At 50.3% G+C, this 10,458-nt stretch overlaps 3 protein-coding genes across 3 annotated transcripts; 1 reads left to right on the top strand and 2 right to left on the bottom strand.

Moving 5' to 3' along the window:
- Positions 1 to 5,384: 5,384 nt before the first annotated feature.
- On the bottom strand, positions 5,385 to 6,686 carry LOC128270162 (putative defense protein 3). Its single transcript, XM_053007567.1, has 2 exons — positions 6,238 to 6,686; positions 5,385 to 5,472 (listed from the first exon to the last, which is right to left on the bottom strand). Exons 1-2 carry the CDS (start codon positions 6,684 to 6,686, stop codon positions 5,385 to 5,387), a joined length of 537 nt encoding a protein of 178 aa, XP_052863527.1.
- Positions 6,687 to 8,075: 1,389 nt separating this feature from the next.
- On the top strand, positions 8,076 to 9,673 carry LOC128275456 (probable phosphoserine aminotransferase). Its single transcript, XM_053013956.1, has 4 exons — positions 8,076 to 8,347; positions 8,408 to 8,780; positions 8,846 to 9,015; positions 9,182 to 9,673. The coding sequence occupies exons 1-4, from the start codon at positions 8,172 to 8,174 to the stop codon at positions 9,552 to 9,554; spliced, it is 1,092 nt and encodes a 363-aa protein (XP_052869916.1). The 5' UTR covers positions 8,076 to 8,171; the 3' UTR covers positions 9,555 to 9,673.
- On the bottom strand, positions 9,227 to 10,311 carry LOC128275457 (guanosine-3',5'-bis(diphosphate) 3'-pyrophosphohydrolase MESH1). Its single transcript, XM_053013957.1, has 2 exons — positions 10,114 to 10,311; positions 9,227 to 10,043 (listed from the first exon to the last, which is right to left on the bottom strand). Exons 1-2 carry the CDS (start codon positions 10,241 to 10,243, stop codon positions 9,619 to 9,621), a joined length of 555 nt encoding a protein of 184 aa, XP_052869917.1. The 5' UTR covers positions 10,244 to 10,311; the 3' UTR covers positions 9,227 to 9,618.
- Positions 10,312 to 10,458: the final 147 nt, after the last annotated feature.

Below are 10,458 nucleotides of genomic sequence, written 5' to 3'. Positions count from 1 at the left end.
GGCCCACCCGCCGGAGGAGTGATTTATGTACTGGCGCATTCTAGTCCTGACCTCCCGTGTGTCTGCTTCGGATCCGAGTGCGTGGTACGTTGGCCTTTGCGTGCACCAATTATGAACGCAAATGCAGCGAACTCTTTGGGCGCGTGATGCGTGAGCAGCCGATAGGCTATTTTCACCCACCAGACGTATAATTATTTTAAAACTCTGTCTCGCTGTCAAAAATATAGAAATAGGGCGCTAATGGCTGATGCCTAATCAACTTGCCTTGCCAGTCGGCAAGCAATTAACATAGGCCGAAGGGCTTGGGCCGAAAGAGAGCCATTTTGCAGTACCAGTAGAGTTGAGCAGAACGGAGTGAGCAAGGCCCAGTAAGACCCATTGCAATGCTCAGCAAAGGCCTCTGCTTTGGCCGAACCGTCGCCAGTGGATGGCCACAATTATTCATATGAATGGCTTGGCAAGCCGCTCGGGCTTGGCTCGAGATGCGACTTTCCACGACGTCAGAAAGTCACTGGAAAGAAAAAAAAAAAGCGACACAATTCGCCCCAAACTACGTAGACAATTTTGAATAGCACACCCTGGCGAAGCAAAAACTAGAATAAAACACAGAAAACGATAAACAGGCCAAAGGCTGTACCAAAACTATCTTGAGGCAGCCAAAAACGCATACCATTATCATAAGTTATGCGTTATCTGAAACCTTTCGCGGAGTATCGGAGATTGTTTTGAACTAAAGGTGTGCCTAAATTGCGCAATAATGCCACCCATGCCGATGGTTAATGGATGTTACCGGGGACTGGAACCAAACCTGGAACCTAACCTGGAACCTAAATGGTCCGATCTCGCACCTCACGTACGATTGCGAATGACAAACCCCTGGCTTGGGGATTAATTAGATGCTTTAGGGCGCCGGCGATCGGAAACGCTATCGAATGGCAAAATATTTGTCCAACGTTCACCACCCGCAGCCCGGGCATCTGATGGCTCCCCAAGGGGCGAGAAACTGGTCATTGAACATTGGAAGTGTATCGGATCCGGTTCGGGGAAAGCCAAGCGTGAAAGGTTTCACAATTTCTCAACCCCACACCGGCGAACCGATTTGATTGCTCCCAAATGGAGCCCAGAGGACACTGTCCTTTACATGGTTTTCCCACGTTTCCCAGGCGGCCTGTGCTGCCGTAGTGGGCCGTAAACAAACATTGATTTTGGAAATGCACACACCGTTTTTGGCACAACAACATCCCGAAGGCGAAGTGATTTGGTAACACCTTCCCAACTCGGTTGCCGTCGGGTCGAATTTTACATTTTCTTATGCAAAACGCCTTCCAACGCCGGCCGCCAGACATTAGGTGGCCATCTTTATCGCCGGCGCACAGACATCTGCAAATATCATCCGTAAACAATTACGGCCATCCTTCGGCACAATAAACTCGGCGAACGGATGCAGAACCGCAGCGGAGCGGCCGTTGAGAAAAGCGGGCGAGCTTACGACTTCGGCACTGGCTCCTTCGGCTCCTTACCGTACCGGAACCGGTTCGCTCGTAAATCTTCAGATTTTTAACCTGCCTCTACAGGCCTCTACAGGAACGGACTAGATGCAGTGCGCAATCCCAAAAATGCCGTCTCCACCGTTTTACCGAGATACCGGGCACGGAGGGCTGTGTGGGGTGGTGTAATTCACAACCTCTATAAATACGGGAGTCATTAACCAACGCGACAAACTCGACAGGGGCTGGTTAGCACCGTGTGCGAGACGAAAAAAAAGTGGGAAAATAGAATTGCCCATTGCCGCGTGTGCTTGTTGGGTAATTCCGACAACATGAACCAATCAACCGTGAAAGTGTAGTTAACGTTGACGATATCATCTTCTGTTCTGGATAAACACGCATGCGACTGCGGGGTCACGACAGGCTCTACATTTGTAACGCAAAACACAACGTGCAACACCCGTGGCCTTGTGTCATCCATTGAGGACACTATTTCGGGTCCGATTGTTTATTTAACGCGTAGTCGATACGGAGGCTCACGCGAAAAACGCTTTCTTTTAAATGTACCACAGGCATTGTGCTGGAATGTGAAGCTTAGCAGCATGTGAAACACACTTTAGCCCTTACATCACGAAACACGTAAAGGTGATAATTTTGCGAGTCTGAAACTTTGGTTATAAATTACTAAAGGAGAACATGTTACATTGCGTCCTCGTGAGTTGCTGCCAAAATATACGTTTGACCTCGACACTACACGTTGGTCAATAAGCAAAAGTCCTCAACGGAGTTGTTTTCATTCCAACTGAACAATGTTCGCTCTTATAGGGACACTTCAGATGATTAAGATGCAGATGTGTCGTGTATAAAATTAGACGCCAATCTCTCCTTGTAAAATATTGTTCGGTATCTAAATATGATTAGTAGTCACTAGAGATCGAAAAGGTTCTGAAGCATTGAAGATTGTGTTAATAATCATTTGAATGCATGTAACTATCATCTGCTAACAAATGGGGCTATCAGTGATACGGAACTCTCGATAACGGAACATTTATGGGATTACTTTCCAATTTTCGCAACAAGCCTTCTAAAATTGATTTCGTTTTTAAAAAACCAAGGCCAAACACGTCGGGCACGTCGTCACTACTTATTCACCCACCTGCTAATACAGTGCTCCGCGGCCGATGCAGTCTCGGTACGTTTGCTCCGGTGCAGGTCCTTTGTTGTACTTGCTCCGACGACCACCGGGGAGGGCTCCTTTGGTTTGCAAATGGCACGCGGTCGCTCCTGACGCCAACACTAACACACACCGGTAGCAGCAAAACTCACGACGCTACGCATCAGCGCACACACTCAAACACACTCATGTCAAAACACGCAACCGAAGAAGTCGTAGCTAGGAACTGAAAAAAACGAAATGGTAGAAACACGTAGCCTCCTCTTTTAGCTGTAAGCTAGCAACCCGCAGCACACTTTGCAGCGTTAACTGCATAAATCAACCTGTGCCGCATCGAGTGGGCAGGACATTTGCAACAACAAAAAAACACAAATTAAAACTATCGCGTGGCAGAACGAACGACCCGGAAACGGCGCCCACGGGCTACGCACCGGATTAAACGTTGATTGATTTGGCCTACATATTTGCGCAATTTGGCTTGCTTCAATTATTAAACGTATTGTTTCTCTCCTAGGTGTCACACTGCTGGCAACACAATTACTTCTAATTACGATGTGGGAACTCAATTTAAAAAAAATCATACCGCACGCATCGAGTATTTTATCGTTCCACTCTGCATGCAGGTTTATTAACTTCCGGGTAACATAAATCATTGCCCAGGTCGGTGGCCTGTCGGCTCAGGCCCGACGTCCACACTACGGGCAAAAAGTATTCTGTATTCGCTGGCGATCGATTTTTGAACTCCGGCCACTAGATAGCGGTGAGCTGAGCTTAAAGTTTGATTACCTTCCTCGAAAGAAGTAGCACGTTGGCTGTAGGTTTTAGTAATCGCAATATGGAGCTACGAAACACAATCGATCACGGTGGGGCACTAAAGGGCAGCACGCTAACCTCTACGGGCAAGGATATAAAAATACAGCAAAAAAACAACGGCAAAAGTTCATAACACTCGCTACCGCCACACTGGTGCCAAACTCCATAAAAACGGTGGCGCCTCCATTCAACGTCACACACTGGAACTGGATTGGCCACACTACCACGGCAGTTTCGTTTCCAGGTCGAGTCTGATTTGGCCGATTCTTTGGCGGCGACGAAGGGCTGCGGAATGGCTAGCAGTGCGGACACCACGGTGCGTAGTTAGTTGCCGCATTACGATGCTGTAACCGATGCAGACGCCGCTGCTACTAGCTACTACGTTCAAACTAGCGCCTCAGATCTGCAGTTCCAGAGTTCCGCATTGTTCTGGTTGCGATCACAGCAAACACTCACACCGTTGGTTCAGCGATTTACTTCATTTTGTTTTAACAACCCTTTGTTGGGCCTGACCACCGTCAGCGGGCCACCCTGACTACGTCTGCCGCACTAACGCAGCTACTTCGACCGGGGCGACTGGGACGTGTGGACCCCACAAACGAGCCCCCCGAGGCTGCTGTCCTGCTCGCTCGCACACACAACACAACGGCCACACTGCGGGAGGTTTCGGAGGTTTGTTGTGCTGTGCCAAGTGACGGGGTTCTTTTACACTGTCCGGTTTCACCGTCCCACCGCAGGTGGAAGGCACCACAAGTCACCTTTCAACGTCACCATGCAAAACGTGTTCCGTCGTCCGGTCCGCGAAAAGCGATGCACTCGAGGTGCAGGCAAGTATAGTCAGTAGACGGCACCTACCGCGTTCCGTGCCGGACTACATTAACCGAGCAAACTGTAAGCACAAATGAACGGCGACGACTGGCGTCGGACGACGGAAAGCCTTTTTCCGAGCTGGACGGAGCAAAAATACTGCTGTCCTGCTCGCTCGCACACACCACAACAGCTCGGCCAGCCGCAGTGCCAGCCGCAGAGGCATCCGGCCGAGCAACCCGAGGAGGAGCTCACACCGACTGCGCAACTGCCGGCGCTTCGGACCTCTCAGGACGAGGACACTCAGGCCGGTGGCCGTCGAGTGTGGCGCGATGTCCTTTCGCGCCCATCGGCTTACGGGCGCCTTAGTGTTGACGATCTTCATCTTTTTTCTGGCACATGAACCACGTGAATGCGATGCGTTTTTTAATTCCACGCTCTTTGAGGGAGTGATGAGGGAGATTTAAGTGAAGGAAAGAATTCACGCATCAGTATTAACTTTCCTTTCCCGGTGGTATTAATTTTGCTTTGTACGTTACATTTATAGCGATAACTAAACTCCTTACATTATTCTCAAAACTCATATTCACGCGAACGAACAATGGCCAGCGTTGTGTATTTACTTGAACTTAAGTGATGTGCTATTTTTAGTTACATCACTTCGTACGAACTACAGCCACGTATTGAAGGGCGCACGTTGCATCAATGCAGATTCATCTTAAAACAGCCGTACAATCGTGGCAATTGTAACGAATGCATCTAATGAATCGTTTGTCCTTGATTCTGGCAGCTTAGATCACTCACACACACAAACATTGGGGTACATGAGAAACAAAATCACATTTATTAAATAACGGCCATTTTCAAACGGTACGATCCGCTTCCCAGCGTTGCTTGGATTGCCTACATTTAGGCGGTTTCATTTTTTGGCGCTTTGAGACACTTTTTTCGTATGGCCTGCGATTTTCTTTCGTTGCGTATCGTGCCACAATTTTATTTTACATTTTACAAAACGTATTGGAAAACCGAAAACATAATTTTTTTTATGTACAGATATCCAACGTTATTGGTTTGCTAATTTTATTCTTTTCATACACGCTTGCTTAACCTAGAAGACTGCGACCATGTGCTGCCGGAACTTCGGCAATCACTCCTGCCCAGAAGGTACCGTAGTTTTTGACAATAGTGCCGCTAGAAAGGAAAAGAAGAGAAAGAGAAAAAAATGAAGTGGTTGCTGAATACCATCTTTGTATCTTAACCCTAATCCTCAGACACTTAAGCAGCGCGTAGGTTTCAAGCGCAGCACAAATTGCATCGAAGAAAATCAGGTCAGCCTCACGCGTTACTGTTGCTGCCGCATGATTTATGGGTCACTAGAAAAACCAGTTCTCGTGGGACATTTTCGATCGGTTCCATACCGCCGGCTCAGCGGTGCGTGTGTAGTGTCCGTCTTGGCGATCTGCTATCGGCGAAATGTCAAAGCATCGGCCCCCATCAGCATCACGCGGCGACAAAGCATTGCTCAATTGTTGTTGCCCTACGGGGAACCGAGAGGCCGACGGAGCTGGGGTAAGTGCAATAAACACACTCTTAGACCTTCGCGCCATAATCCCTGCAGCTGATTGCTGCGTCGTGTGTGCTGAGTGATTTCTGAGGGCCCTTGGTTCGGTCTACGCAGCCAGACGACTCCGTAACCAGAATTATTTGCAACCGGTTCAGCTGGTCACCGGTAAATAGCTTTTCCGTTTGACCCCGTTTCGATCGCACAGCAGAAACCGCAAATCTGCATCGTATCCAGTCTGACACTAAAAGTTACAGCGCACACAATCCCACAGAGTGCCAAGTACATTCCACGTGGTGAATTACACCTAATTACGGTGCAGAGTGCGCTTTCTGCCAGACACATTTCGTATCCCGCCGCTTGGGCGACGCCTTTTTGACGCTGTCGGCACTTACGTAAAGTACACTTGCCCCTGACGGTCCTTCGGAGCCTGCCAGACAAAAGTGGCCTGCTGCTTGTCCCGGTTGTCGGCGTGCGTCACCGACGAGCACTCGGGGATGGATTTCGTGTTCGGCGTCTCGTACCACGAGCCAATCCATTCGTTTGTCTGCGCGTCTCGTGCCTGTAGGAAGAAGCCCCGGAACACGTCCTGGTGGCCGTGGACCGTAACCTGTATCTGTGCGCCGGGACCGTACAGGTTGCCGCTGGCCGTCACCTGATACGGCAACGCGGCCAAACTCTGGCTGCGGGCCGCTCCGTGGTTTGGTTGGTTGGTACGGCTTTTCACACACGTATCCGCCGGAGCACCGTCGGGGAAGGCGTTCGACGGCGGAACAGCCACCAGACCGCATGCTGCTACCACAAACACCAGGCCACAGACGCGTGAAACACGATGCCGCAGCATGATATAAACCAGCAGAGCTATCTCTATGGCGCGCTAAACGTTACAGTCAAATGACCAACCGATTTTATGTTCGACGCGTACGATCATAGACTAAACGGCCAAAAAATCCGATCGCCACTCTTTTATACCACGTGGCGTCAGCTCCCTCCTAATGTATCGAAAACAAAAAATCCAATCCACCGGAGGGAGGTCATAGTGGCTGCTAGAGCCGCCAACTAGCTTAGGAGGGGACAGATAATTATGCTCCGGGTGGTGGAGCGTTGGTTGAATGAACTGCGTAGAAATTATTTCTTTGGCTCGATTTAGGTGGCCAACCGCGGTGAATGGAGTATTGGAGAACTTCGATCACCTTCGGGGTGGCGAAGACCATTTCTTGTGCGCAGCATTGCCCGGTGAGAGCAACCTTCAGCCAACCTGGTGTCATTATGCGCGCAAAGTGAACATAAACTAGTGAAGGAGCGTGGCTTCTAGACGTTTTTGAACATTCTCCTAACCCTCGCCAACCGTCGCTGCAGAGGTCAACAACACCATGGTGGGTTTTTTTTTTTCCTATCGCATATTAGGTTGGCTCTTCTTCATTAAAGCACGCTTAACGAGTTGAAAGAGCAGTTTTACAATGGTCTCTTTAAGCTTAATATGTTTAAGTTTACCCAATAAATCTTTTGTGACATCTATTGCGATGAATTTGAGTAAGTGTGTTTTCGAACCAAAGTCCGTTCCGAGGGTGTAATCTTATCTACTGCCTGCGGTGCGTTGCCCCGTTGTCATGAGCCATTGGCCTGGCTTGAGCGAAGATCCGGTCTGTGCATCGGTTCATGCAGCCGTTTCTCGAATCTGCTGTCTGCAGGCGCGTTGGCAGACGATCTGTGGTCGCGATTCAAGGTCGCGATCGGCGAACGATCAACGTTGCCCAGCATGAGGTAGCCCTTGAGCGAAGACCCTTCAAGCAGTGATGCTGCTGCGAAGCGCTTATCCCTACCCTCCGCCATATCTGTCGCTGATCATTCAAAAACACATCACCCGTGACGTCACGGGCCAAGAAGCTATGACCGCGATCGCCTCGCTATCAGCCGGCTCAGCCCCCGGGAGAGAGTGAGCGAGATGAGGTGGTGGAAGCGCAGTTCAATACGTGCGTCGCTACGAATATGCAACAACAAGCGGCAAATAACACATTGTGTAGAACAGTGTACCCGCCATTGCCGTTCCCGCACTATCGCGCCCGCCAGTGCAGTGCGATTGGCTTGTTGACAAACGGGTTGCCGATCGCGGCGTTTCGTTACCGAGTCGGGTCTCGCTGAACCGGTTAGAACCTGCTCGTCCTCACTGATGGCAGACGCACTAGGTGGGGCACGGGGTACGAACAATTTTGTTGCCCTCACTTGACAATTGACCGGCTCCGCGTGCAGTCACGATCCGCGAGCGTAAGCACTTCGTGAACGGGTTTCTAGTTTGCGTTACGGAACAGGGAACGGTACCATCCGCACGATGGTCATCAACTTTGGGGCAGGTCCGGCCAAGCTGCCACGCGAGGTGTTGCTGGAGGTGCAGAAAGAAGTGGTGGAGTACGGTTCGAGCGGTATGAGCGTCATGGAGATGTCTCACCGTGGCGCTACCTACGTAGCGCTGCACGAGGAAACGCTGGCCTTGGTCAAGGAGTTAATGTAGGTATTCCGGTGGGATCATCGCCCTCACGCTCGCGAATAACCTTTGGCTTTCCTTAGCAACGTTCCAGATAACTACAAGATACTGCTGATGCAGGGCGGAGGCACCGGACTGTTTGCGGCGGTGGCGATGAATCTTATGGGGCGCACGGGAAAAGCGGACTACCTCGTGACGGGTAGCTGGTCGGCGACGGCGGCCAAGGAGGCGGCTCGCTACGGTAAAGTGAACTGGGTCGTACCGAAGCAGGAAAAGTATTCAACCGTCCCGGATCACAAGCAGTGGAAGCTCGACCCGGACGCGTCGTACGTGTACTACTGTGATAATGAGACGATTGGCGGCATTGAGTTCGACACGGTACCGGAAACCGGAAACGTGCCGTTGGTGGTGGACATGTCGTCGAATATGCTTTCTCGTCCGATCGATGTCAAAAAGGTTAGTGATTTACAGACAGACACCAGCCGGAAGATGTGTTAATTGATTCCGTTTTGCCCCTTCAGTTCGGAGTGATATTTGCCTGCGCGCAGAAGAACATTGGCCCGGCGGGTATTACGGTGGTGATTGTGCGAGAGGATCTCATCGGTCACGCTATGCCCATCACACCGACCATCTTCGACTTTGGCGTCATCGCGAAAGCGAACTCAATTAGCAACACACCGCCCACGTTTATGTAAGTGGTCGATCCGTTTTATGCGAAAGATCCCTCACCGGGCAATCGAAAGTGCAATCTTTCCCGCGGGACCGGGCTTATCTTTGGGCAGTGGCAACGCGGTCCGTGTACTTATCGCTCCCTCTCGGTGTTTGTCTGTTCACTATCTCTTTCCATGGCGACGCAGAATCTACGTGATGGGGCGTGTATTTGCCTGGATCAAGCGGCACGGTGGTGTCGAGGAGATGCATCGGAAGTCGCTCACGAAATCGCAGCTCGTGTACGATGTGATAGCGAATTCGAACGGGTTCTACTACTGTCCGGTCGAAGCACGGGTACGGAGTCGGATGAATGTACCCTTCCGCATCGGAGGCGCCGCTGGTGACGAGGATCTAGAGAAACTTTTCCTAAAAGGCGCCGAAGCGCTCGGTATGCAACAACTGAAAGGTCATCGATCGGTGGGAGGAATCCGTGCATCACTCTACAACGCCGTTACCGTCGAGGAGGCCACAGCGCTAAAACAGTACATGCAGGAGTTCCTGAAGAAGCATTGCAAATAACGATCTTTACCACGCTATTGTCGGAAGGTGGCCAATTTATTAGCACTCACTCATCAACAAGCTACTAAACAACATTTTCCTGCTTAAATATATCGTCCAGAATGCGTTCCAACGGTTCATTGGTGCCTTTTAGATTATCACAAACTTGTTTCGCCCAGCGAAAATATTCGCGGCACCGCTCGTCGGTCCAATTTTTCGGCTTACAGCGTTGCAGATCGCGCAGATTGTAGATTTTATCGGCCAGCTTCACCAACCGTGCTCGATAGCTCGTGCCCCCGGCATGTACTATCTGAAGACGCTTTCGTTCCTGCTTTGGTAGCGACTTGTCGTCCGTAACCTCTTCCACCAACGATCGTATCGTTGACCCGAACTGGGATTCAATCTCCTCGAACGTAGTATCCGTGTCTTCTACCGTATCGTGCAATATGGCCACCGACAACACGTCGATATCGGTTATACCGCCTTCTGTGGCCAGAATATGTGCCACACCTGAAACATGTAGCAGGTACTTTCATAAGCAGAACGTTTCGGCGATCGAACCGATCGTACTCTATCTCACCGATTGGGTGGTTTATGTAAGGCGTTTCCTCCGTATCTAATCGCCGCTGATTCCGATGTTTTATAGCCGCAAAGTTAATGCACTTGGTGTAGGCCACCAGGGTATCTGAAGAGCTTTGCCCTGTTTCCATCAAATGGCTGAGGTTTCACGCAATGTTACCGCTGGCACTGGTTAAAAACCGGCATCCGTTTTTTGCAGTTCACTTTGGTCTTAAGGAAACGTTGTTTCAACATTGTTATTGTTTTCATAAATTCAGCTCACCCAGTTTATACCATCTGGTTGAATACTACAGTACCGGTGCACGTGATGCGAGCTCAGCCAAGCAACACGCACGCAGCCAATTCG

This window comes from Anopheles cruzii, chromosome 3 (assembly GCF_943734635.1).
Source record: "Anopheles cruzii chromosome 3, idAnoCruzAS_RS32_06, whole genome shotgun sequence".
Lineage (NCBI taxonomy): Eukaryota > Metazoa > Arthropoda > Insecta > Diptera > Culicidae > Anopheles > Anopheles cruzii.
Note: the sequence above shows the minus strand (reverse complement) of the source record. Positions and strands in the feature narration are given on the sequence as shown.

Bases quoted from the DNA above. Each gene is read 5' to 3' on its own strand.
- LOC128270162 (XM_053007567.1), bottom strand. From the start codon at position 6,686: ATGCTGCGGCATCGTGTTTCACGCGTCTGTGGCCTGGTGTTTGTGGTA. The intron at 5,473-6,237 runs GTAAGTGCCGAC...TTTCCTTTCTAG, and splicing joins CAGGGGCAAGTGTACTTTAC to CGGCACTATTGTCAAAAACT.
- LOC128275456 (XM_053013956.1), top strand. From the start codon at position 8,172: ATGGTCATCAACTTTGGGGCAGGTCCGGCCAAGCTGCCACGCGAGGTG. The intron at 8,348-8,407 runs GTAGGTATTCCG...GGCTTTCCTTAG, and splicing joins GCCTTGGTCAAGGAGTTAAT to CAACGTTCCAGATAACTACA. The intron at 9,016-9,181 runs GTAAGTGGTCGA...ATGGCGACGCAG, and splicing joins AACACACCGCCCACGTTTAT to AATCTACGTGATGGGGCGTG.
- LOC128275457 (XM_053013957.1), bottom strand. From the start codon at position 10,243: ATGGAAACAGGGCAAAGCTCTTCAGATACCCTGGTGGCCTACACCAAG. The intron at 10,044-10,113 runs GTGAGATAGAGT...TACATGTTTCAG, and splicing joins TTACATAAACCACCCAATCG to GTGTGGCACATATTCTGGCC.